General features: G+C 47.5%; 2 protein-coding genes across 2 annotated transcripts in view; both read left to right on the forward strand.

Annotated features, from left to right (window-relative positions):
- Positions 1-24,369, forward strand: part of LOC143955460 (uncharacterized) — a 121,529-nt gene that overhangs the window by 96,346 nt on the left and 814 nt on the right. The gene's annotated exons all lie outside the window — the stretch shown is intronic.
- On the forward strand, positions 18,871-19,676 carry LOC143955358 (uncharacterized). Its single transcript, XM_077465423.1, has 3 exons — positions 18,871-18,879; positions 19,090-19,293; positions 19,449-19,676. Exons 1-3 carry the CDS (start codon positions 18,871-18,873, stop codon positions 19,674-19,676), a joined length of 441 nt encoding a protein of 146 aa, XP_077321549.1.

Raw genomic sequence — 24,369 nt, forward strand, 5'->3', positions numbered from 1 at the left:
GCCAGTCCTTGAGTCTCATAAATGTCTTCCCTTTTGCAGCCTGGGGCACTGGTGTGATCTTACAGGGATCCAGAGTAGGCTTGTGCAATTCGTTTTGTAACGAATCGAAATTCGGCCGAATTTTGCATCTTTCGGACATTCGCATGCATCCGAATGTCCGAATAAAAAAATAACAAATTACAACGAATACGAAAGAAATATAACGAATGAATTCGAATGAATTCGACATGATTCGAAATGATTTCAAATGCATTTGAAATTATTTCAACTGCTTTCGAAATTATTTCAACTGCATTCGACATTATTTCAACCACATTCGAAAATATTTTGTGACCCGACTTTAGGGCCATGTATCTCGGGGTCACTTGGTGCTAGACACTTCAAATTTGGATATGTTGTAGTGCTAGTATTACTGTGTTTGCATACCAAATTTGGGGTTTCTAGCTATAAGTGACCCCGAGATATGTGGCCCCCAAAGTTGGGTCGCAAAATGTCATTCTCTGCTGCAGAAAAGTGCTTGACATTTTGCGACCCGATTTTGGGGCCCCGTAACTCGGGGTCACTTAGAGCTAGAAACCCCAAGTTTTGAGATGTTGTAGTGCTAGGTCTACTGTGTTTGCATACCTAATTTGGGGTTCCTAGCTACAAGTGGCCCCGAGATACGTTATTTCAACCAAATTCGAAAATATTTCTACGAGATATGTGGCCCCAAAATCGGGTCGCAAAATGTTATTAGTTATTAGAGCAGAGAATGACATTTTGCGACCCGATTTTGGGGCCACATATCTCGGGGTCACTTATAGCTAGAAACCCCAAATTTGGTATGCATTTCGTTTAGTTTTCTACCGAATTCGAAAAATCGGAAACATTCGAAAATATTTCAACCAAATTCGAAAATATTTCTACCGAATTCGAAATGATTTCAACATGATTCGACGTTATTTCAACCACATTCGAAAATATTTTATGACCCGAATTTAGGGCCATGTATCTCGGGGTCACTTGGTGCTAGAAACTCCAAATTTGGATATGTTATAGTTCTAGTACTATTGTGTTTGCATACCAAATTTGGGGTTTCTAGCTATAAGTGACCCCGAGATATGTGGCCCCAAAATCGGGTCGCAAAATGTCATTCTCTGCTCTAATACCTAATAACATTTTGCGACCCGATTTTGGGGCCACATATCTCGGGGTCACTTATAGATAGAAACCCCAAATTTGGTATGCAAACACAGTAATACTAGCACTACAACATATCCAAATTTGAAGTGTCTAGCACCAAGTGACCCCGAGATACATGGCCCTAAAGTCGGGTCACAAAATATTTTCGAATGTGGTTGAAATAATGTCGAATCATGTTGAAATCATTTCGAATTCGGTAGAAATATTTTCGAATTTGGTTGAAATATTTTCGAATGTGGCCGATTTTTCGAATTCGGTAGAAAACTAAACGAAATCCGAAAACGAATTTAAGGAAGTTAACGAATATAACTAAACGAAATTAATGAATTAACGAATTAAAACGAAACGAAACTAAACTGATTTTTTCCTTTTGCACATGTCTAATCCAGAGAATGCTGGGAACCAGGAGGCAGGAAACAAGAAGCAGCTGGTCGTGACTTCACAGGAACAGGAAATGTGATTATTCACAGTGGCAAAGGAATGGTAATGCATTTCGAAGCTACAGCTTCTTCATCCTATGGACCCAAGATAAAGAGAAAAATCTCAAAAATGTATTGCAAAAAAAATACAAAAAATGTAACAACTTTTTCTAAAAACACCATGTATAAAGATCCATCCAATACACAAAGATTTTGAAGAATCTCTTTAGAACTCAATAAGTATAGTTATATACGGTGCTCGACATGTTTCACTCACAAATGAGTTTCATCAGGAGCTTTGTATACATATAACAAATAAGGTGCTGAAAAACATATAAAATACATTAATTACATAATATATATATATATAAAGCATTACAATTAGTGATGGCCGAACGGTTCGCCCGGCGGTCGTTTCGCGGCGAATTTCCGACTTTCGCCGTCCGCGGGTTCGAACGCCTTTTTCCGTCGTTCGCCCCGGCGGACTTACGTGTTTAATGTATACAAGAACTTTAACCTTTCGTGACACGTTTATCATGTGTTACAGGACAACCAATTGAGACATGACAGCTCATGGACACTTGGACATTCCCCCTAACCTATAAATACACCCGATCCGGTGGCCATTTTACATTCTTTCTTCTGTCACTGTAGGGAAAGGATCCTGTGTGGAGTAGGGACAGAGAAAACGCTAGCTATTTGGTACACAAAAGTTCTTTTCAGGACTGGTATAGGTGTTAGGTCAGCAGCCTGAGTTTCTTTTGTCAGTTTAGATAAAGGGACAGAGCGCTGTATGCTGCTATTTTAGGGACAGCTCAGCCAGATTAGTCTTTCTTCATCATCATCATCATCATCATCATTAGCTGTTACTATCAGGTCCACAAAAGAGCTGTTCCAGCTAATCGTTCCAGCCTACTCTTTTTTGCCAATTTGTATAGGGACAGGCAGGAAGCAGTGTTGTCAGGCAGTGAGGATAATTTTAAAGACTTGCTGTTACTATTAGTTCCACAAAGGTTCTTTTCAGGACTGGTATCAGTGGTACGGTAATAGGCTTGTACACGTATAATATTCTTTCTTCCAAATATAGAAAGAATATTATACTTGACTGCTGCCCTTCTGCTGCAGTCTGCTAATCATTCACAACTCACTTGTTCCACAAAAGTTCTTATAAGGACTGGTAACTTGGTCTGTCTAGGGTGCTACGGTACATAGGCTTGGGTGCGGTACAGTCTGCTGTTCTGTAAGGACCGCTATCGGTCCACAATAGATAGGGTTGCCGTGCACTACTGCTGACCGCTGCCCTATACTGCAGCAGTCCTTCAGCGGTATAGGGACTGACGCACAGTCTGCTAAACACTAATACACAACCTGCTTGGTCCACAAAAGTTCTTATAAGGACTGGTAACTTGGTATAGGGTGCTACGGTACATAGGCCTGAGTGCGTTACAGTCTGCTGTTCTGTAAGGACCGCTATCGGTCCACAATACATAGGGTTGCCGTGCACTACTGCTGACCGCTGCCCTATACTGCAGCAGTCCTTCATTGGTATAGGGACTGACGTACAGTCTGCTAATCACTAACACACAACCTGCTTGGTCCACAAAAGTTCTTATAAGGACTGGTAACTTGGTATAGGGTGCTACGGTACATAGGCCTGAGTGCGTTACAGTCTGCTGTTCTGTAAGGACCGCTATCGGTCCACAATACATAGGGTTGCCGTGCACTACTGCTGACCGCTGCCCTATACTGCAGCAGTCCTTCAGCGGTATAGGGACTGACGCACAGTCTGCTAAACACTAACACACAACCTGCTTGGTCCACAAAAGTTCTTATAAGGACTGGTAACTTGGTATAGGGTGCTACGGTACATAGGCCTGAGTGCGTTACAGTCTGCTGTTCTGTAAGGACCGCTATCGGTCCACAATACATAGGGTTGCCGTGCACTACTGCTGACCGCTGCCCTATACTGCAGCAGTCCTTCATTGGTATAGGGACTGACGTACAGTCTGCTAATCACTAACACACAACCTGCTTGGTCCACAAAAGTTCTTATAAGGACTGGTAACTTGGTATAGGGTGCTACGGTACATAGGCCTGAGTGCAGTACAGTCTGCTGTTCTGTAAGGACCGCTATCGGTCCACAATACATAGGGTTGCCGTGCACTACTGCTGACCGCTGCCCTATACTGCAGCAGTCCTTCATTGGTATAGGGACTGACGTACAGTCTGCTAATCACTAACACACAACCTGCTTGGTCCACAAAAGTTCTTATAAGGACTGGTAACTTGGTATAGGGTGCTACGGTACATAGGCCTGAGTGCGTTACAGTCTGCTGTTCTGTAAGGACCGCTATCGGTCCACAATACATAGGGTTGCCGTGCACTACTGCTGACCGCTGCCCTATACTGCAGCAGTCCTTCAGCGGTATAGGGACTGACGCACAGTCTGCTAAACACTAACACACAACCTGCTTGGTCCACAAAAGTTCTTATAAGGACTGGTAACTTGGTATAGGGTGCTACGGTACATAGGCCTGAGTGCGTTACAGTCTGCTGTTCTGTAAGGACCGCTATCGGTCCACAATACATAGGGTTGCCGTGCACTACTGCTGACCGCTGCCCTATACTGCAGCAGTCCTTCATTGGTATAGGGACTGACGTACAGTCTGCTAATCACTAACACACAACCTGCTTGGTCCACAAAAGTTCTTATAAGGACTGGTAACTTGGTATAGGGTGCTACGGTACATAGGCCTGAGTGCGTTACAGTCTGCTGTTCTGTAAGGACCGCTATCGGTCCACAATACATAGGGTTGCCGTGCACTACTGCTGACCGCTGCCCTATACTGCAGCAGTCCTTCATTGGTATAGGGACTGACGTACAGTCTGCTAATCACTAACACACAACCTGCTTGGTCCACAAAAGTTCTTATAAGGACTGGTAACTTGGTATAGGGTGCTACGGTACATAGGCCTGAGTGCGTTACAGTCTGCTGTTCTGTAAGGACCGCTATCGGTCCACAATACATAGGGTTGCCGTGCACTACTGCTGACCGCTGCCCTATACTGCAGCAGTCCTTCAGCGGTATAGGGACTGACGCACAGTCTGCTAAACACTAACACACAACCTGCTTGGTCCACAAAAGTTCTTATAAGGACTGGTAACTTGGTATAGGGTGCTACGGTACATAGGCCTGAGTGCAGTACAGTCTGCTGTTCTGTAAGGACCGCTATCGGTCCACAATACATAGGGTTGCCGTGCACTACTGCTGACCGCTGCCCTATACTGCAGCAGTCCTTCATTGGTATAGGGACTGACGTACAGTCTGCTAATCACTAACACACAACCTGCTTGGTCCACAAAAGTTCTTATAAGGACTGGTAACTTGGTATAGGGTGCTACGGTACATAGGCCTGAGTGCGTTACAGTCTGCTGTTCTGTAAGGACCGCTATCGGTCCACAATACATAGGGTTGCCGTGCACTACTGCTGACCGCTGCCCTATACTGCAGCAGTCCTTCATTGGTATAGGGACTGACGTACAGTCTGCTAATCACTAACACACAACCTGCTTGGTCCACAAAAGTTCTTATAAGGACTGGTAACTTGGTATAGGGTGCTACGGTACATAGGCCTGAGTGCGTTACAGTCTGCTGTTCTGTAAGGACCGCTATCGGTCCACAATACATAGGGTTGCCGTGCACTACTGCTGACCGCTGCCCTATACTGCAGCAGTCCTTCAGCGGTATAGGGACTGACGCACAGTCTGCTAAACACTAACACACAACCTGCTTGGTCCACAAAAGTTCTTATAAGGACTGGTAACTTGGTATAGGGTGCTACGGTACATAGGCCTGAGTGCAGTACAGTCTGCTGTTCTGTAAGGACCGCTATCGGTCCACAATACATAGGGTTGCCGTGCACTACTGCTGACCGCTGCCCTATACTGCAGCAGTCCTTCATTGGTATAGGGACTGACGTACAGTCTGCTAATCACTAACACACAACCTGCTTGGTCCACAAAAGTTCTTATAAGGACTGGTAACTTGGTATAGGGTGCTACGGTACATAGGCCTGAGTGCGTTACAGTCTGCTGTTCTGTAAGGACCGCTATCGGTCCACAATACATAGGGTTGCCGTGCACTACTGCTGACCGCTGCCCTATACTGCAGCAGTCCTTCAGCGGTATAGGGACTGACGCACAGTCTGCTAAACACTAACACACAACCTGCTTGGTCCACAAAAGTTCTTATAAGGACTGGTAACTTGGTATAGGGTGCTACGGTACATAGGCCTGAGTGCAGTACAGTCTGCTGTTCTGTAAGGACCGCTATCGGTCCACAATACATAGGGTTGCCGTGCACTACTGCTGACCGCTGCCCTATACTGCAGCAGTCCTTCAGCGGTATAGGGACTGACGCACAGTCTGCTAAACACTAACACACAACCTGCTTGGTCCACAAAAGTTCTTATAAGGACTGGTAACTTGGTATAGGGTGCTACGGTACATAGGCCTGAGTGCGTTACAGTCTGCTGTTCTGTAAGGACCGCTATCGGTCCACAATACATAGGGTTGCCGTGCACTACTGCTGACCGCTGCCCTATACTGCAGCAGTCCTTCATTGGTATAGGGACTGACGTACAGTCTGCTAATCACTAACACACAACCTGCTTGGTCCACAAAAGTTCTTATAAGGACTGGTAACTTGGTATAGGGTGCTACGGTACATAGGCCTGAGTGCAGTACAGTCTGCTGTTCTGTAAGGACCGCTATCGGTCCACAATACATAGGGTTGCCGTGCACTACTGCTGACCGCTGCCCTATACTGCAGCAGTCCTTCATTGGTATAGGGACTGACGTACAGTCTGCTAATCACTAACACACAACCTGCTTGGTCCACAAAAGTTTTTATAAGGACTGGTAACTTGGTATAGGGTGCTACGGTACATAGGCCTGAGTGCAGTACAGTCTGCTGTTCTGTAAGGACCGCTATCGGTCCACAATACATAGGGTTGACGTGCACTACTGCTGACCGCTGCCCTATACTGCAGCAGTCCTTCAGCGGTATAGGGACTAAGAGTTTTGTCACAGGGTGATTTAAAAAATGACAGGCAGAGGAAGAGGCAGGCCCTTCCGCAGGGGTGGTAGGGGTAGGGCAGGAGCAACAGCCTTGAGCCAAAGTGGGAAGTTGCAGAAGGTGCGTTCAATTACTTTAAAGGACGCACCAGACTTGGTTGAGTGGCTCACTCAGCCTTATTCTTCTGCACCCTCCTCATCCTCTCGATCTGCACCCTCTTCTTCACTCTCTGCTATGTGCACCCCCAAAGACACTACCACCAACAACACGACCACCACCACCACCACCACATACCTTCCGCTTGAGTCACTGGAATTATTTTCCGATCCATATCAAGAGGACATTTCTGATGCGCAGCCACTCTTGGTATTGGATCAGGAAGAGGAGGCAGCAACAAGCGCTACTCAGCAGTCTGACGCCAGTACCCAGATCAGCCCAAGGAGGAGGTTGGTCCCCGGTGTTGCTGCCTACTCTACTTATAGCGGTGGGGAAGGTGACGTTGATGATGACGTGTCTAGTGATGTCACGTGGGTGCCCACAAGAGAGGAAGAGGAGGGGAGTTCAGAGGGAGATATGGACCAGCAGATAGGGAGGAGAAGCAGCAATGACTTACATTGCACAGCAGGGACAAAGCAGACTGCAAATGTATCAGGAGCGAGTCATCGACCATGTACGGTCACATCTGGCGCTCCCAGGACACCGGCACATGGCTCCGCAGTGTGGGCTTTTTTTAACGTGTCCGCTGCTGACAATAGCGTTGCCATCTGCAATCTTTGCAGTCAACGCGTTAGTCGCGGTAAGCCCAATACTCACCTAGGGACGACCGCCTTAAGAAGGCACATGAGCAGCCATCACCGAGCCCAGTGGGAGCAACGGAACACACAAAGCCACACTGCAGGCTCTCACCGTCCAGCCTCGTCTTCTACTTCTCCTTCTCCTCTCTCCTCACAATTGTCCTCCACTCCACCTTCCATCACGCCAAGCTCACATTTTTCTGCAAAAAGGCAGGCTTCCGTGGGCCTAATGTTTGAGCGTAAAAAAATGATGACGCCGGATAACCCTCTTGCCCAACGGTTGGCGGCTGGCTTGTCAGAACTCATAGCCCGCCAACTACTGCCATATAAACTGGTGGACTCGGAGGCCTTTCGCAAATTTGTGGCCATTGGAACACCACAATGGAAGGTCCCAGGAAGGAAGTATTTCTCAGAGAAGGGCATCCCAGAGCTATATGGCCATGTTCAGCGGCAAGTGAATGTATCTCTGGCACACAGTGTCGGTGCCAAGATACATCTGACCACAGACACGTGGTCTAGCAAACACGGGCAGGGAAGGTATATCAGTTTTACTGCCCACTGGGTGAACCTTCTGACGGCCGTCAAGCATGTAACCCGTGGCACCCGTGTAGATTTGGTTTTACCGCCACGGATTGCATGCAGGCCTGACTCTTCTTCTCCTCCTCCTACTCCATCCTCCTCCCTCTCCTCCTCAGCTGCCTCCTCCTTTTCCGCTGCTAGCGTCTCTTCCACTGCACCGCCCAAGCTCCCCAGAACCTATTCCACATGCCAGGTGAGACGTTGCCATGCCGTGCTGCGTCTGTTGTGCCTGGAAGCAAAGAGCCACACTGGCCCGGCACTCCTTTCAGCTTTGCGTTCACAGGCAGATGAGTGGCTAACACCGCTTAATTTGACAGTTGGTAAAGTGGTGTGTGACAACGGTGCCAATCTGCTTAGCGCATTGAAACAGGGCAAAATCACGCACGTGCCGTGCATGGCACACGTCTTAAACTTGGTCGTGCAGCGATTCCTTGTCAAATACCCTGGGGTCCAGGACATCTTGCGGCAGGCAAGGAAAATCTCGGCCCATTTCAGAAGATCTTACACGGCCATGGCTCGCCTTGCTGACATTCAGCGGCGACACCATCTGCCGGTCAGACGTCTTATTTGCGATTGCCCGACGCGATGGAACTCAACCTTCTATATGCTTGATAGGCTGCTCCAGCAGAAACGTGCAGTTAACGTCTACCTGTATGAACTCTGCGAAAGAAACGGTTCTGGGGAGCTGGGTTTTTTTTCACCGCGCCAGTGGCTGCTCATGCGCGACACATGCAGACTTCTGCGGCCATTTGAGGAGATCACCAAACTGGTCAGTCGCAGCCATGGCGCCATCAGTGACATGGTACCTTATGCCTTCTTTCTGGAGCGTGCATTGCGTCGTGTCATTGATCAGGCTGTGGAGGAGCAGGAGCGGGAAGATGAGGAAGTCGCAATGCTGGATGAATTCCCAGGGGGGGCTACTCTATCTGAGACAAGTCAACAACAGGAGTCTGATGAGGAGTCAGAGGAGGATGGTGCCGGGGCGGATGAGCAGGAGCAAGAAGAGCATGCTTTAAACCTTTCTGGGATCCCTGTTGTGCGAGGATGGGGAGAGGAGAATGAAGAGGACGACATTATCCTGGATGATGAGCAGGAGCCAGGCCACCACACCGCTTCCACTTTAGTGCAAATGGGGGCCTTCATGCTCCAGTGTTTTAATAGGGACCCCCGTATAAAAAGCATGAGGGTCAAGGACCAGTACTGGGTGGCAACGTACTTAGACCCCCGGTACAAACACAAAATGGCGGAAATGTTACCGCCGTCGCAGAGGGCTGTCAGAATGCAGCACTTCCAGGCCTTGCTTCGAGAAATGCTGCATTCTGCTTTTGCGTGTGCTGGCAGAGGAGCAATTCCCACTCCCAGAGAAGGATTTGCGGGTACCAATCCAACAGCGCCTGCAAGAAGAGGCCGGTTTGAAGATGTGTTGGTGACTTCGGATATGAGGTCATTCTTTCAGCCGACCCATCGACAGGTGTCATCCGGATCCAGCATCAGGGAACGCCTAGACCGTCAGGTGTCCGACTACATTGGGTTAACGGCCGATGTGGACGCTCTGAGGAGTGATGAACCCCTAGACTACTGGGTGGGCAGGCTTGACCTCTGGCCAGAGCTTGCCCAATTTGCAATCGAACTGTTGGCTTGCCCCTCATCCAGTGTCCTGTCCGAAAGGACGTTCAGCGCAGCAGGGGGGATTGTGACCGATAAGCGTACTCGCCTAGCTCACCACAGTGTTAACTACCTCACATTTCTAAAAATGAATGAGGCATGGATCTCGGAGGAATTCAACACATGTGATCAGTAGACCATGTATATGTCTATAAACAATTTTTGGAATCAAGCACACAGACCTTCTTAATTCATTTGGCTCACTTCCCTGACCCAAAAAAGCACACCGTACTATATGCCCCTACCCTCCTCTTTGAAGAGGTTGAGCGGTGTCATATTTCTACTGGGGCTGCTTATTATGAGGGGTTCCCACCATCCCTGTGCTGTGCTGACTTCCTCCTGGGTGTTCTTATTATGAGGGGCTCCCACCATCCCTGTGCTGTGCTGACTTCCTCCTGGGGGTTCTTATTATGAGGGGATCACACCATCCCTGTGCTGTGCTGACTTCCTCCTGGGGGTTCTTATTATGAGGGGATCACACCATCCCTGTGCTGTGCTGACTTCCTCCTGGGGCTGCTTACGGTGCTGCTGTCAGCGCTGTATGTCACGGAGCTGCTGTCAGCGCTGTATGTCACGGAGCTGCTGTCAGCGCTGTATGTCACGGAGCTGCTGTCAGCGCTGTATGTCACGGAGCTGCTGTCAGCGCTGTATGTCACGGAGCTGCTGTCAGCGCTGTATGTCACGGAGCTGCTGTCAGCGCTGTATGTCACGGAGCTGCTGTCAGCGCTGTATGTCACGGAGCTGCTGTCAGCGCTGTATGTCACGGAGCTGCTGTCAGCGCTGTATGTCACGGTGCTGCTGTCAGCGCTGTATGTCACGGAGCTGCTGTCAGCGCTGTATGTCACGGAGCTGCTGTCAGTGCTGTATGTCACGGAGCTGCTGTCAGCGCTGTATGTCACGGAGCTGCTGTCAGCGCTGTATGTCACGGAGCTGCTGTCAGCGCTGTATGTCACGGTGCTGCTGTCAGCGCTGTATGTCACGGAGCTGCTGTCAGCGCTGTATGTCACGGAGCTGCTGTCAGTGCTGTATGTCACGGAGCTGCTGTCAGCGCTGTATGTCACGGAGCTGCTGTCAGCGCTGTATGTCACGGAGCTGCTGTCAGCGCTGTATGTCACGGTGCTGCTGTCAGCGCTGTATGTCACGGAGCTGCTGTCAGCGCTGTATGTCACGGAGCTGCTGTCAGCGCTGTATGTCACGGTGCTGCTGTCAGCGCTGTATGTCACGGAGCTGCTGTCAGCGCTGTATGTCACGGTGCTGATGTCAGTGCTCTGTATTACGGTGCTGCTGTCAGTGCTCTGTATCTCCTGCACCCTCTTGTTTGCCTACCCTGGTCCCTGACCTTCCCTCTCCTCCATTGCCTTCATTAGCTCCATAGTCCTGAATTGTCAGAACAATTTCCCAAATAAAAAAAAAATGCTTGTAGTTATCGATCCCAAATTCACCTCATACATGTATTATGCTATTGTCCAGGTGGTGGGACTACGTGCTACCCCCTAATAATTACCACGTGGCCGCAAATTCGACCTAAAGGTTTGCGAAATTCGCCTCCCATTGAAGTCAATGGAGCCCGCGGCGAACGGTCGTTTTCGCGAACGTTTGTGCCCGTTCGCGTTTCGCGTTCGCGAAACGTCCCGTCGGAAGTTCGTCCATCACTAGTCCCGAACACGGCCGCCGGCGATCGGCTTTTTTTTTTCCTCCTCGCGCTGTCAGCGCGAGGAGGAATACTAGCCGATTACCGGCTCCGTTTTATCACATGATCAGCTGTCATTGGCTGACAGCTGATCACGTGATAAGGGGTCGGGATCGACCCCTTACACGGATCGGTGATCAGGCGAGTCTCACGGACTCGCCGATCACAGAGCGCGCCGCGCGCGCCCCTCAGGGGGCGCGCAGGCCGCTCGTAACCAGGACTACGTCAATAGACGTAGTCCCGGAAATGTGGGTCCGCGCTATTGCCGTCATTTTGCAATAGCGCGGTACCCAAGTGGTTAATTCATTCATTCAAATCCCGAGGAGGAGCGTGCCGCGCATGCGCGTGATGACGCAGACTGTCGTCACGCACGCACGGCGGCCATCTCGAAAAACTCCCATAGCCACCGAAGGTATGGGTGAAGGGGAGGATCGAGAATTCGTTCACCGAATGACGCAAAACTGCATAACTCGGGCAAGAGCGCCATCTTAACAGCTGGAAAGCCCACAGTGGAAAGTGGGCGGGGAAAGATGGAGACAAGGGGAGGGCACGGACCGGCGAAACACCGCATCAACCCCATCATGGACAAACCCCGGTGGGTGAGATGAAGACAAAATACCCAAACCCATCCGCCTCAATGAAGGACAGACTCTCCCCTCAAACATAGAGCGTACTGAACGCTCCAGGTGAGGGAAAGAGAGCATCCAAGTTAAGTAGCGAAAAGGCGAATTAGTGCAGGGTGAAGGAAGGGGACTTACATGGATGGAAACAGACACAAATTGATTAGTAGTGCCAAGATTGCACCAAAGGCCCCAGGCGCCCATGCAAGCCAGGTCCAGGGATACCCAGTAATAATGAAAAAATAGTAAAGGGGAAATCTTTTATTTTCCCCCAGAAAAAAAAATAAAAAATAATATTCTTAAAGAGGCTTCCTAAATGGTGATCACTCAGCTACATATAATAAAATATATCTTATTATATGTAGCTGAGTGATCAACGGTCTGGGACAAATGCATCATTTTTGCTGATTTGCTCTATTTATTTGACATTAATTTGATCGTTGTGACTTAAACCTATTTAGGAAGCCACTTTAAGAATATTATTTTTTATTTTTTTTCTGGGGGGAAAATAATAGATTTCCCCTTTACTATTTTTTCATTATTACTGGGTATCCCTGGACCTGGCTTGCATGGGCGCTCTTTTTCCCTCACCTGGAGCGTTCAGTACGCTCTATGTTTGAGGGGAGAGTCTGTCCTTCACTGAGGCGGATGGGTTTGGGTATTTTGTCTGGCCGGTAATTTCATCCACCTCATCTCACCCACCGGGGTTTGTCCATGATGGGGTTGATGCGGTGTTTCGCCGGTCCGTGCCCTCCCCTTGTCTCCATCTTTCCCCGCCCACTTTCCACTGTGGGCTTTCCAGCTGTTAAGATGGCGCTCTTATGCAGTTATGCAGTTTTGCGTCATTCGGTGAACGAATTCTCGATCCTCCCCTTCACCCATACCTTCGGTGGCTATGGGAGTTTTTCGAGATGGCCGCCGTGCGTGCGTGACGACAGTCTGCGTCATCACGCGCATGCGCGGCACGCTCCTCGGGATTTCCCGAGATTGGTTGCAGGGTTATTTCCGCCCACCACTTGGCGGGCTACGTCAGACGCCGCCGAGCTGGGGAGACGCTTTATAAGGCAGGATTTCACTGCCTTACTTTTCTGAGGTGGGACTTGTCTCTTATGGTTGCCCCGCTGACCAAACAACTAAGGTAGGCATTCGGGATTTCTTTGCTGAATGTCCTAGTAACATTTTGGTGATATACTATTTGTATTATGGTATCTATACCCCATGACCAATTTATGAATTGATTTGTGTCTGCTTCTGTTTTTTTATTCTAGATCGGGCTATAATTAGCTGTATATTGTGCGGTGAACTACTTTTTTGGCTTTGAATGGCTGGGGGCTGTGTTTCCCTATTGCGCCATAGATTGGCCATATTTGGCCCCTTCGATTTATACTATTGATTCTACCAGGTATCCTACTAGTATCGTTTTATACTATAACTTTGTCAGATATCGCAATATTTGCGTTTTGTCAGCAGCACTACCCAAAAAACTCTTTATCTATTATTTTCTTATTTATTGTTTTTATCTTTTTATTATCGAATTCAGACTGATACTATAGAGAGTCTCTCTGCAAGCCAACACTGGTCCAGGCGTCCCCATATTATTCACTATCGAGGCTTCCCTCCCCCCCCCCCCCCCCCCTTGGGTGTTATTCTACTCGGCCTTTTTTGACCGATTGGTCTTTTGATGAATCTACTACAGATGAGAGCTAATTGCCCCAGCCTTTTGATCCCTGACTACCTAGATGTCCTTACCTTTGCTTACATTTTGATTATACATTTTTCTGTTCTATGTATATTTATGTATGCTTCCTTTTGGAACATTGTAATGCTTTATATATATATTATGTAATTAATGTATTTTATATGTTTTTCAGCACCTTATTTGTTATATGTATACAAAGCTCCTGATGAAACTCATTTGTGAGTGAAACATGTCGAGCACCGTATCTAACTATACTTATTGAGTTCTAAAGAGAGTCTTCAAAATCTTCGTGTATTGGATGGATCTTTATACATGGTGTTTTTAGAAAAAGTTGTTACATTTTTTTTGTATTTTTTTTGTAATAAATTTTTGAGATTTTTCTCTTTATCTTGGGTCTATTCTGTTTGATCCCTATTGGGTTCTCCCCGTACTATGCAATATCGATACCCTTATAAGTCCCGTGAGGTTGGTTACCTCTTTCCCTGTTCTATATTTGTATATTTATTTGGGATGTGGCATCTTTTGTTTTGGTGGCTCCACCTCGTTTCTGCAAACTTTAAAATTAGCACTTTAGAATCTTTTCTCTCTGTGTCGAATCTTTTCTCTCTGTGTCGAATCTTTTCTCTCTATGTCGAATCTTTCCTCTCTATGTCGAATCTTTTCTCTCTATGTCGAATCTTTTCTCTCTATGTCGAATCTTTTCTCTCTGTCGAATCTTCTCTCTCTATGTCGAATCTTTTCTCTCTGTTGAATCTTTTCTCTCTATGTCGAATCTTTTCTCTCTGTTGAATCTTTTCTCTCTGTGTCGAATCTTTTCTCTCTATGTCGAATCTTTTCTCTCTATGTCGAATATTTTCTCTCTGTCGAATCTTTTCTCTCTGTCGAATCTTTTCTCTCTATGTCGAATCTTTTCTCTCTATGTCGAATTTTCTCTATTTAATCTTGGACTAATAGAGGTAAGGTTAGGCACATTTGGCCACAGGTTCTATAGACACAGATTGTTATTGTCAGAGTCACGTTGAATCTCTTATTCTATATCGAACTGTTGTAACAACGAAAATAAAGCATTTATTTATGTCGAATCTTTTCTCTCTATGTCAAATCTTTTCTCTCTATGTCGAATCTTTTCTCTGTGTTCAATCTTTTCTCTCTATGTCGAATCTTTTCTGTGTCGAATCTTTTCTCTCTCTGTCGAATCTTTTCTCTCTCTGTTGAATCTTTTCTCTCTCTGTCGAATCTTTTCTCTCTCTGTCGAATCTTTTCTCTCTATGTTAAATATTTTCTCTATTTAATCTTGGACTAATAGAGGTAAGGTTAGGCACATTTGGCCACAGGTTCAATAGACACAGATTGTTATTGTCAGAGTCACGTCGAATCTCTTATTCTATATCGAACTGTTGTAACAACGAAAACGAAAATAAAGCATTTATTTATGTCGAATCTTTTCTCTCTATGTCGAATCTTTTCTCTCTATGTTGAATCTTTTCTCTCTATGTCGAATCTTTTCTCTCTATGTCGAATCTTTTCTCTCTATGTCGAATCTTTTCTCTAGGTCGAATCTTTTCTCTCTGTCGAATCTTTTCTCTCTATGTCGAATCTTTTCTCTCTGTCAAATCTTTTCTCTATTTAATCTTGGACTAATAGAGGTAAGGTTAGGCACATTTGGCCACAGGTTCAATAGACACAGATTGTTATTGTCAGAGTCACGTCGAATCTCTTATTCTATATCGAACTGTTGTAACAACGAAAACGAATCTTTTCTCTCTATGTCGAATCTTTTCTCTCTATGTCGAATCTTTTCTCTCTATGTCGAATCTTTTCTCTATGTCGAAATCTTTTCTGTCTATGTCGAATCTTTTCTCTATGTCGAAATCTTTTCTCTCTATGTCGAATCTTTTCTTTCTGTCAAATCTTTTTTCTCTATGTCGAATCTTTTCTCTCTATGTCGAATCTTTTCTCTCTGTCGAATCTTTTCTCTCTCTGTCGAATCTTTTCTCTCTATGTCGAATCTTTTCTCTCTGTCAAATATTTTCTCTATTCTTGGACTAATAGAGGTAAGGTTAGGCACATTCGACCACAGGTTCAATAGACACAGATTGTTATTGTCAGAGTCACGTCGAATCTCCTATTCTATATCGAACTGTTGTAACAACGAAAACGAAAATTAAGCATTTATTTATGTCGGATCTTTCGTTTTTCGGATTCTGCGCTTTCGTTATCGTTTGTCAGAACGAAAACGAAAATTACCCCGAAATTCGGACGGAAATGCATTTGGACGAAAACGAATGCACACGTCTACTACTGATCCTATTTGTGCATCCACTGTCATGTCTGAGTCAAAGATGTCTCCGAGGCTTATAGCTTTAGTGCTGTGGGTGATGGGTTGTCCGAGGATGGTGAGTGGTGTGGACATCGCGCCGGGGGTTTTTGTTTTTCGGTTTGCGCGGAGGAAGAGGAGTTCTGTTTTGGATCCGTTTAAGGGATCTCTCCGTCATCCAATAGTCGATCAATGAAAGACAGTTACAGGGGAGTCAGAAGAGCCTGGTACAGGTGGGTCTGGAAGGCATTATACAGGGGGTTTAGAGGGCATGATACTGGGGGGGTCAGGAGGGCTGGAAGATCTGGAGGGCACAGTACTGGAGGGCCAGGACATGATACTGGGCCCGGGTGCAGACAGGAGCCTCTTACAACCCACAGAGGTGTCCTAAGCAGGAGGCACAGGAGCAGCAAAAGAGGACAGCAGGAGAGCGCTGCCGGACAAGTCTCCAGGAGGAACAACAGGTTGCAGCCAGGAGGGCTGGTGAGTGTTCACACAGTCGGGCAGTCTGGGAGGCATGCCTGAGGGGCAATTGGTTCCACTAGATTTTAGTTAGGGGTATTAGAGTAAATGGGGCACCATACAAATGCCCCCCCCCCACACACATTTTTTTACATATTTATTTGTAAAAAAAATGTTTAAAACCATTTATCATTTTCCTTCCACTTCAGAATTATGTGCCACTTTGTGTTGGTCTATCACATTAAATCCATTTACATTTTTGGTTGTAACGTGACAAAATGTGGAAAATTGCAAGGGGTATGAATACTTTTTCAAGGCACTGTATGCGTGGTTATGTGCATATATGGTCAATAATGTCCCCAGGAGACCCCCTAGTTTATTAATTCCCCGTGGATCGTCAGTCAAGGACTTTTTCTGGATTTACATTTTTTTAAATAAAGGACTTGTCCAATGTCTGGGGGTCTTTATTTCTAGGTTACAACTTTTTATTGTGAACGAGTGAGGGTACTATTTACCCCATACTCACACACATGGGGGAGGGGCAGTATCTTGGTGCCCCTTTTTGTTAAAGGGGTTTACCAGATTCCGATAAGCCTCCTGCCCACAGATCCCCATAACCACTGAGCAAGGGTTTGGGGGGGGGGGAGAGACCCTTATTCTCATCAACATAAGGACAAGGTTCTTGTCCCCAGATGTAAATCCAACATCAATTTCATTGTCTAGTTATGTATCTTCAAAGTCAATCACAAAGAGCGATGCCCCTGAAGTTTTGCTGACTGAGCCGAGCTGCTGGAATGTCAACACAGCCCCTTCCATCTCTTCTCTTTGTGCCTCGAAAGCAGCGTGGCCCGAGTGACTCAATGACTCGCACAAGTGATGTCATGGCAGACAAAATCTGAAAACGTTTGTCAGAAACTGCAGACTTGAGAAAGCCAGTAACAAGCCGATAACGTAGTTGAAAACTGTAATTGTCTATTGATATATGCAAAATTCCCAGATATTCTGATCGTACTTCCACTGATCCGGCTGTAAAATGTTTCTCGGGCTGCAGTTCCTTTGAGCTCCACAAGGTGGGGATCTCAAGTCTATCCAGACAGGAAGTCTCTATGGAAGACAGGAAGTGATGTCAGGTATAAATAGGAAGTTCTGGGTGAGAGGTGAGTCGGGAAGAAGTAGAGAGGACATTGCTGGAAGTGGCAGCCGAGGAGGTAATAAGTTATTATATGTATATATATATATATATATATATATATATATATATATATATATATATATATATATATATATATATATACACCCAGTAACCCCCCCCGTCATGTCCGTCCTCTTCCTCCATAGTCACTGTGACGTCTTTTATCTCCAGACGTCCAGTAACCTAGATTAACACCTTCATTCCCCCAGTTACGGGGTCGGAACATTCCCTTTGATTTTTTTCTCTGCGGCAGTATTGTACAGATCAGATAATTCTCTACTATCCATCTACAGAGAAACCCACAAAGATCACCTAACCACATCACTGACGATGGAGAAGGACCGGAGTCACATGACTGAGAAGATACTAAACCTCACCCTGGAGATCATCTACCTGCTGACCGGAGAGGTGAGGAGGACTCTGGGAGGTCACATGACTTCACTCTTATCTCTATTAATAAAACACACAGACCTGACCGGAGAGGTGAGGAGGATTCTGGGAGGTCACATGACCTCACTCTTATCTCTATTAATAAAACACAGACCTGACCGGAGAGGGGAGGAGGATTCTGGGAGGTCACATGACCTCACTCTTATCTCTATTAATAAAACACAGACCTGACCGGAGAGGTGAGGAGGATTCTGGGAGGTCACATGACATCACTCTTATCTCTATTAATAAAACACAGACCTGACCGGAGAGGTGAGGAGGATTCTGGGATTCTAACATGATGTTCCTATTGGTTCCCCAATACAGAGATTTCCTCCTGTGAAGTCCGGTGATCATATGACCATCACAGTGCCTCCATGTGACTCCCTAAAACCTGAGAGACACAACATGGAGAAGATTCTAGAAGTCACCAAGAAGATGATGGAGCTGCTGACAGGAGAGGTGAGGAGGATTCTGGGAATTCTGGGACATTATCCAGTAACAGACAAGGGATGTGTCTGGATGGTGTCTGGATCATGATAAGTATCAGGTTCCTAAGTAGTGTCACTGTCTATTTTCCTATGTAGGAGTATTTAGAAGGACACAAGGATCTCTACAAGGACGTCATGATGGCCAATCAGCCGCCCCTCACATCACCGGGTAAGAGGAGACTTTATTGTAAAGGAGAGAGCAGTACGGAGGCTCCACCTAGATCCCCCATCATCTGATAAACACATAGAAACAATGTATTCAGTCAGTGTGTGTGTTTCCTACAGATGGATCCAGTAATGGGAACCCACCAGAGAGATGTCCCCGTCCTCTGTATTCCCGGGATTCCACACAGGAAGGTCACACCATCCCCCACCATCATCAGGTAGATGAGGAACAATCACTGATAGTATCATTAGGATCTGTACATTATCTGCATTGTTACCATTGATGTCATTTTTATTATATTTTCAGAGTGGAAACCTGAGAGATCCTAAAGTTGAGGTTAAAGAAGAGATAAAAGAGGAGGATGATGAGGATGGGGTGATGGAGGAAGAACACAAAGATCTGTACCAGGACACCATGGAGGAGTCATCCAGATACAGAAACCCACCAGAGAGATGTCCCCGTCCTCTGTATTCCACACAGGAAGGTCACACCATCCCCCACCATCATCAGGTAGGTGGAGTTGAGGGTCGGGAACATAAAGTGATTGAACACTCTGACATGTGGAGATGATGTGTGGACTCTACAAGATGATATTTTCTATGTGATCTCACATCATAAATACTTCTATGTTACAGATGTTATTTTCTGCCGTTCTGTTGGTTTAGGGTGAAGATCTGATTATTGTAAAAGTTGAGTGTGAAGTAGAAGAGACGTATGTGAGGGATGATCAGCAATATACGGAGGAGGCTGGAATGACGAGGACATTCATAGAGGAGGACACTCCTACAGAGATCAGCACAGGTGACCCATCATATATTCTTCTCTTATCTCTGTTACTGTTCACTGATTGGTCCAGAAAAGGACAAACACTGAGTGATAATAGCCAAAAATAGCAATAATGACCTGCACTGATACCCACCCTGGGGTTCAGCTGGCTTTATTATTATTATTATTATTATTATTATTATACAGGATTTATATATCGCTAACAGTTGTCGCAGCGCTTTACAACATGAAGGCAGACAGTACACTTACAATACAATATAGCCTGTTTCCCCTAAAATAAGACCTAGTGTGATTGTCGGTGATAGCTGCAATAAAAGCCCTACCCCCCCCCCCCCCCCCCAAATAAGCCCTAGTTAAAGTCCTTGTAGGTCTTCTTTTCAGGGTAGGGCTTATTTTTGAGGAAACGGTGTAGGGCTTATATTGCAGCCAACACCGACAATCACGCTAGGTCTTATTTTAGGGGAAACAGGGTAATACAGGAGGTATCAGAGGGCCCTGCTCCTTAGAGCTTACAATCTAGAAGGAAGGGGTCAAGTGAAACAACAGGTAATAACTGTGGGGGGGGGGGGAGGAGCTGATGGAAAAAAAAAAAATCAAAGTACAGTTGTTTAGGTGGGGGTAGGGTAGGCTTCTCTGAAGAGAAGGGTTTTCAGGGATCCTCTAAAAGCTAATAGTGTAGTAGATAATCAGACAAATTGGGGTAAGGAATTCCATAGGATTGGGGAGGCTCTGGAAAAGTCCTGAAGATGAGCATGGGAGGAGGAGATGATCAAGCTAGAAGGCAGGAGGTCTTGAGAAGAACGAAGAGAAAACGATTAGGTTGGTATTTTGAGACTAGGTCAGTGATGTAGCTGGGGGGCCGAGTTGTGGATGGCTTTGTATGTAGTTGTTAGTATTTTGAATTTAAAGCGGAGGTCCACCCTAAAGTGGACCTTCCGCTCATCGGAACCCTCCCCCCCCCTCCGGCGCCACAATTGGCACCTTTCAGGGGGGAGGGGGGGTGCAGGTACCTGTACAGTACAGTTTTCTGCACCCACTTCCCGGATAGCTATCTGCGGGAAAGGGGCGTAGATTACGCCCCTTTCCGAAAGTCCCCCCCGCTGCCTGCTGGGAAACACACAGATCCCAGAGACAGCGGGGACCATCCTTATTACGCAGCGCGCGCATGCGCAGTAGGGAACCGGGAAATGAAGCCGAAAGGCTCCACTTCCTGATTCCCATACCCAAGATGGCGGCGGCAGCACCCGAGAGACGATCGAGAGATCGCCTTCGGGGTGCCGACATCGCGGGCGCGCTGGACGGGTAAGTGTCACTATTTTAAAAGTCAGCAGCTGCAGTATTTGTAGCTGCTGGCTTTTAAAAAATAAAATACAATGCGGAGTCCCGGCGGACTCCCGCTTTAATTTGTTGGGTGGAAGCCAGTGGAGGGATTAACAGAGAGGAGTAGCAGAGACTGAGAGCGGTTGGTAAGGTGGATGAGTCTGGCAGCGGCATTCATGATGGATTGAAGAGGTGATGGACTATGTAGAGATGAGCCAATGAGGAGGGAGTTGCGGTAGTCGAGGGCGGGAGATGACCAGCCAGTGAATTAAGAGCTTTGTGGTGTCATTGGTTAGGAAGGGAGATTGTGGAGATGTTGCGTCGGCAAGTTTTTGGACAGTGATTGGACGTGGAGCTTAAAGGAGAGTCCATGACCACACCTAGGACCTTGGCATGGGGGGGGGGGGGGGGCTTTTAGTTGAGTCATCGATCCTAACAGAGAAGTCGGGGGAAGGGGCACGTGGGGGAGGAAAAATGATAAGTTCGGTTTTGGATAGATGGAGTTGGAGGAAGAAGTGGTGTGACATCCAGACCAGGGGCGTAACTATAGGGGGTGCAGCAGTTGCAACCGCAACGGGGCCCTGTGATGCAGGGGGCCCATGCAGCCCCCTCTACATATGGCCGGCAGCAGCATAGGCAGCTAGGGGTACCAGTGCACCATGCACACGGGTGGCTGGAGGTGGAGGGTGACTAGCAGAGCTCCATGCTTGACTATCGCACTGGCTGCTCTTTAGTTGTGCATTCTCCGCATGACCTGTGTCCTCAGAGTACCCCTCTCCTGCTCCATGCATTGCCGCTCAGTCCGATGTCTGTTCTCCCCAGCCAGAGTCCCCCCCCCCCCCCCCCCCCCCGAGTCCGGCCCACACTGCACTGCATACTTCTCCCGGGTAAACAAACTTTAAGCACACAGATGCAGTGCAGCCCTATGAGAGCCCCCCGGAGGACACTGCAGGCTTGTCTGCCAGCCCCCCTCCTCCCCCATCATACACAGATGATGAAAGGTCTTTCTGGGAGATATGCTGATCACCCGTCCAGCACACTGGATGGAGCCCAGGCTAACATGGATGAGTGCGCGGCCTGCAGCTTGGTCATGGTGAGTGAGAGGACCCCATCCCCCACACACCATTACATACCCCCACCATCTCCCCCTGGGCACAGGGACCCCTTCTCACGTGGGGACAGGGACCCCCACCTCTCCTGGGGACAGGGACCCCTTCTCACCTGGGGGCAGTAACTTCATCTGCCCTGGAGAAAAGGACCTCATCTCTTCTGGGGACAGGAAACCCCATCCTGCCTAGGGACAGTCCCCTAATGGGGCACCTAAAAATAAAAAAATAAAATAATAAAAATAAAACTACTGATACCAGTGGTGGAACTACAGGGCTCACAAAGGTCATACCTGTGACCACGCCCTGGAGTTCCACCGCCGGACTCGGAGGGAAGGGCCCTGGCTGGGGTTCAGGGGGGCCCTTCATGGTTTCTTGCATCGGGGGCCCTGAAGGTTCTAGTTACGCCACTGATCCAGACTGATATGTCTGTTAGTAAATTAGTGATACGTGAGGAGACGGAGGAAGTGAGCTGAGGGGTAGAGAGATAGATTTGGGTGTCGTCAGCGTAGAAATGGTATTTGGAAGCCATGAGAGGCTGACCCAGGGAGGAGGTGTAGATTGAAAATAGGAGAGGTCCAAGAACAGAACCTTAGGGGGGCCCCCAACCAAAAGGAAAGGAAGAGGAGAGGAGGAAGTAGCGTTGTAAGTAACGCTAAAGGTTGGATATGTAGGAAGAGAACCAGTGAAGAGTACAGTTATGTGGACCAAAGACCTGGAGTTTTTTGAGGAGGGGGGGGGGGGGGGGGGGGCTGGTCAACCATAGCAAAGGCAGCAGAGAGGTCCAGTAGGAGTACAGAACAGTGTCCATTGGTTTTGGCCGTTTAGTAGATCGTTTGTTTGGTTTTAGGAGAGCAGTTTTCTGTGGAGTGCTGAGGACGAAATGCAGACTGAAGGGGGTCAAGAATGTTATGCTCAAAGTTAGTCACTTAGTTGTAGACCAGACGTTTAAGGAGTTTGGATAAAAAGGGGAGCAAGGGGATGGGGGGGCGTAGGTTGTTAAGAGTGGTTGTGTCCAGTGAGGGCTTTTTAACCACTTCAATACTGGGGGGGGCACTTAAACACCTTCCTGCCCAGACCAATTTTGAGCTTTCAGCGCTGTCGCACTTTGAATGACATTGCGCGGTCATGCTACACTGTACCCAAATGACATTTTTATCATTTTTCCCACAAATAGAGCTTTCTTTTGGTGGTATTTGATCGCCTCTGCGGTTTTTATTTTTTGCGCTACAAATAAAAAATACCGAAAATTTTGAAAAAAAAATGTTTTTTTTTTTTGTTTCAGTTTCAAAACTTTGTAAATAAGTACGTTTTCTCCTTCACTGATGGGCACTGATAATGCGGCACTGATGGGCACCAATGAAGTGGCACTGATGAGGTGGCATTGATGGACACTGATAGGCAGCACTGATAGGCGACACGGATGGGCGACACGGATGGACACTGATAGCTGGCACGGATTGGCATGGATGGGCAGCAGAGATGGGCATGGATAGGCGGTACAGGATGGGCATGGATAGGCGGCACAGATGGGCATGGGTGGGCACTGATAGGCGGCACAGGTGGGCACTCATAGGCGGCACAGGTGGGCACTCATAGGCGGCATTGGTGTTATACTGTACTAATGGATGCCAATCAGTGCCAAACAATAATGCATGCCAATCAGTGATGCCCATTGTGGGCACTGATTGGCATCCATTATGGGCACTGATTGGCATCCATTGTGCTGACTGGCATCCCTGGTGGTCTAGGGAGGATTACCTTTTCCCTGGTGGTCTGGTGGCGTCCCTGGTGGTCCAGTGTGGGCATCCTCGGGGGGCTGTGCTGATAATCGATCAGCACAGACCCCCCCTGTCAGAGGAGCAGCCGATCGGCTCTCCTCTACTCGCGTCTGACAGACGCGAGTGAGGGAAAGCCGATCACCGGCTCTTCCCATTTACACTGTGATCAGCCGTGATTGGACACGGCTGATCACGTGGTAAAGAGTCTTCGTCGGAGACTCTTTACCGAGATCGTAGTTGCCGGGTGTCAGACTGACACCCCGCAACAACGATCGCCGCGATGCGCGCCCCCGGGGGCGCGCAGCGGCTCATAATCCTGAGGACGTCATATGAAGTCCGGTCAGGATTATGAAACCACTTTGCCGCCGTCAATTTGTAATGGGGCGGGCGGCAAGTGGTTAAAGTGGAGTTCCACCCAAAAGGGTACATAGTTACATAGTTAGTAAGGTTGAATAAAGACACCAGTCCATCCAGTCCATCCTGAGTGAGTGTCTACAATTGTCCCCTATCCCCGTACATCGCACACTCACATCGGTCCCTACCCTCAAGGAGCCCACAATCCAAGGTCCCCATTCATATACAGAAGCCAATTA

Source organism: Lithobates pipiens, unplaced genomic scaffold (assembly GCF_037356315.1).
Source record: "Lithobates pipiens isolate NorthernLeopardFrog02 unplaced genomic scaffold, aLitPip1_a1.2 Scaffold_35, whole genome shotgun sequence".
Taxonomy (NCBI): Eukaryota; Metazoa; Chordata; class Amphibia; order Anura; family Ranidae; genus Lithobates; species Lithobates pipiens.

Bases quoted from the DNA above. Each gene is read 5' to 3' on its own strand.
- LOC143955358 (XM_077465423.1), top strand. The intron at 19,294-19,448 runs GTAGGTGGAGTT...CTGTTGGTTTAG, and splicing joins CCATCCCCCACCATCATCAG to GGTGAAGATCTGATTATTGT.